This window comes from Cebus imitator, unplaced genomic scaffold, assembly GCF_001604975.1.
Source record: "Cebus imitator isolate Cc_AM_T3 unplaced genomic scaffold, Cebus_imitator-1.0 Scaffold263, whole genome shotgun sequence".
Taxonomy (NCBI): domain Eukaryota; kingdom Metazoa; phylum Chordata; class Mammalia; order Primates; family Cebidae; genus Cebus; species Cebus imitator.
The window spans coordinates 233,165-235,611 of record NW_016107578.1 but is presented as its reverse complement, the minus strand read 5'-3'; the positions used below and the strand labels follow the sequence as shown (position 1 = coordinate 235,611).

General features: G+C 51.1%; 1 protein-coding gene across 1 annotated transcript in view; it reads left to right on the top strand.

The window, feature by feature from the left end:
• The window catches only part of SLC44A2 (solute carrier family 44 member 2), a 24,452-nt gene that overhangs the window by 3,782 nt on the left and 18,223 nt on the right, over nt 1–2,447 (top strand). Inside the window, exon 3 of the mRNA XM_037728382.1 lies at nt 411–472. Within this exon, the coding sequence (XP_037584310.1) occupies nt 411–472 (62 nt within the window). The remainder of the gene's footprint in view (nt 1–410; nt 473–2,447) is intronic.

The following is a 2,447-nucleotide window of genomic DNA, read 5'->3' as shown; positions in this document are numbered from 1 at the left end:
CTTGGGAGGCTGAGGCAGGAGAATCACTGGAACCTGGGAGGCAGAGGTTGCAGTGACCCGAGATCGCACCATTGCACTTTAGCCTGGGTGACAGAGTGACACTCTGTCTCAAAAGAAACAAACAAAAAAATTAGGTGGACATGGTGGGGTGTACCTCTAGTCCCAGCTACCCAGGAGGCTGAGGTGGGAGGATCGCTTGAGCTGGATCAAGGCTGCAGTAAGGTATGGTGGGTGGTACCACTGCACTCCAGCCAGGGCGACAGAGTGAGACCTGGTCTCAACAAAACAAACAACAAAAGAAAGCAAGTACTGATAAAAGTCTCACCAGCCTCAGCCACTATTCTAGGCCTTGGGGACACACATAGCTCTAAATGAGATAGTAAGTGTCCTGTTCTTTGGCAGCTCACATTTTAAGGGCAGGAGAGACAGAGAGGGGACGGTCCTGGAGCAGACGTCAGGTGGTGATGAGCAGGTGAGACAGCAGAGCAAGTACAGTGTGAGTGGTGTCACTTCCCGGCTCTGTGACCTAGGGCACGTGTCTTAATCTCTCTGAGCCTCAGTTTCCTCATCTCTAAAATGAGGATCATGACAGTCCCACCCTCGTGGGGCCATTTTGATGGTTAGATATGCCAGTACCTATACAGAGCTTAGAATGGCACCTGCCATAGAGTTGCCGCTGCTGCAGTTTTATTGTTATTATTATTTTGAGGCAGTATCTCACTCTGTCAGCCGGTAGCAGGATCATAGCTCACTACAGCCTGGAATTGGGCTCAAGTGATCTTCCCACCTGGGCCTTCCAAAGTGCTGGCATAAGACAGGCCTGAGCCATCCTGCCTGGCGCTGTATAAAATATCTTTTTTTTTTTTTTTGAGAGAGAGTCTCACTCTTTCGCCCAGATTGGAGTGCCATGGTGCGATCTTGGCTCACTGCAACCTCTGCCACCTGGGTTCAAACACTGTCACTACAAAAAATTAGCCAGGTGTGGTTGTGCATGCCTGTCATCCCAGCTGCTCAGGAGGCTGAGGTGGAGGATCACCTGAGCCCAGGAGGTTGAGGCTACAGCGAGCCACGGCTGTGCCACTGCTCTCCATCCTAGGCAACAGAGAAAGACTGTGTCTCCAAAAAACAACAACAAAAAGAGGCCAGGCGCAGTGACTCACTCTTGTAATCCCAACAGTTTAGGAGGCCAAGGCGGGAGGATCACCTGAGGGCAGGAGTTCAAGACCAGNTCCTGAGACGGAGTCTTGCTCTGTTGCCCAGGGTGGAGAGCAGTGGCTGCAACCTCCACCTCCCAGGTTCAAGCAATGCTCCCACCTCAGCCTCCCGAGTAGCTAGGGTTACAGGCGCAAGCCACCACGCCTGGCTAATTTTTTTTCTTTTTCTTTTTTTTTTTTCGTATTTTTACCAGAGACAGGTTTTGCCGTGTTGCCCATGTTGGTCTTGACCTCCTGAGTGCAAAGCGCTGGTTTTGAACTCCTGGCCTCAAGTGATCCACCTGCCTTGGCCTCCCGAAGTGCTGGGAATCACAGGTGTGAGTCACTGTACCCAGCCTGGACTTAATTTTTACCATGCTCTTATTTATTTATTTATTTTTGAGACGGAGTCTCTGTCTGTTACCCAGGCTGGAGTGGCCCAATCTCAGCTCACTTCAACCTACCCCTCCTGGTTCAAGTGACTCTCTTGCCTCAGCCTCCAGAGTAGCTGTGACGACTTGGAGGCTACTCGGGAGGCTGAGGCAGGAGAATCGCTTGAACCTGGGAGTCAGAAGTTGCAGTAAGCCGAGATGGCACCACTGCACTCCAGTCTGGTTAACAAGAGTGAGACTCTGTCTCAAAAAAATAATATTAACAAAAACTAAAATGCAGCCGGGCACAGTGGCTCACACCTCTAATCCCAGCACTTTGGGAGGGCAAGGCAGGTGGATCACTTGAGACCAGAAGTTCAAGACCAGCCTGGCCAACATGGTGAAACCCCGTCTCTACTAAAAATAGAAAAATTAGCCCAGTGTGGTGGTGGGTGCTTGTAATCCCAGCTACTTGGGAGGCTGAAACAGGAGAATCACTTGAACCTGGGAGGCGGAGGTTGCAGCGAACTGAGATCACGCCACTGCACTCCGGCCTGGGCTACCGAGCAAGAGTTGCTCTCAAAAATATAAAATAAAAAGCCAGGTGCGGTGGCTGATACCTGTAATTCCAGCACTTTGGGAGGCCGAGGCGGGTGGATCACCTGAGGTCGGGAGTTCAAGAAGAGCCCAACATGGAGAAACCTGGCCTCTACTAAAAGTACAAAATTAGCTGGGTGTGGTGGCGCATTCCTATAATCCCAGATACTCAGGAGGCTGAGGCAGGAGAACCACTTGAATCTGGGAGGCGGAGATTGTGGTGAGCCGAGATCGTGCCATTGCACTCCAGCCTGGGCAACAAGAGCAAAACTTTGTCTCAAAAAAA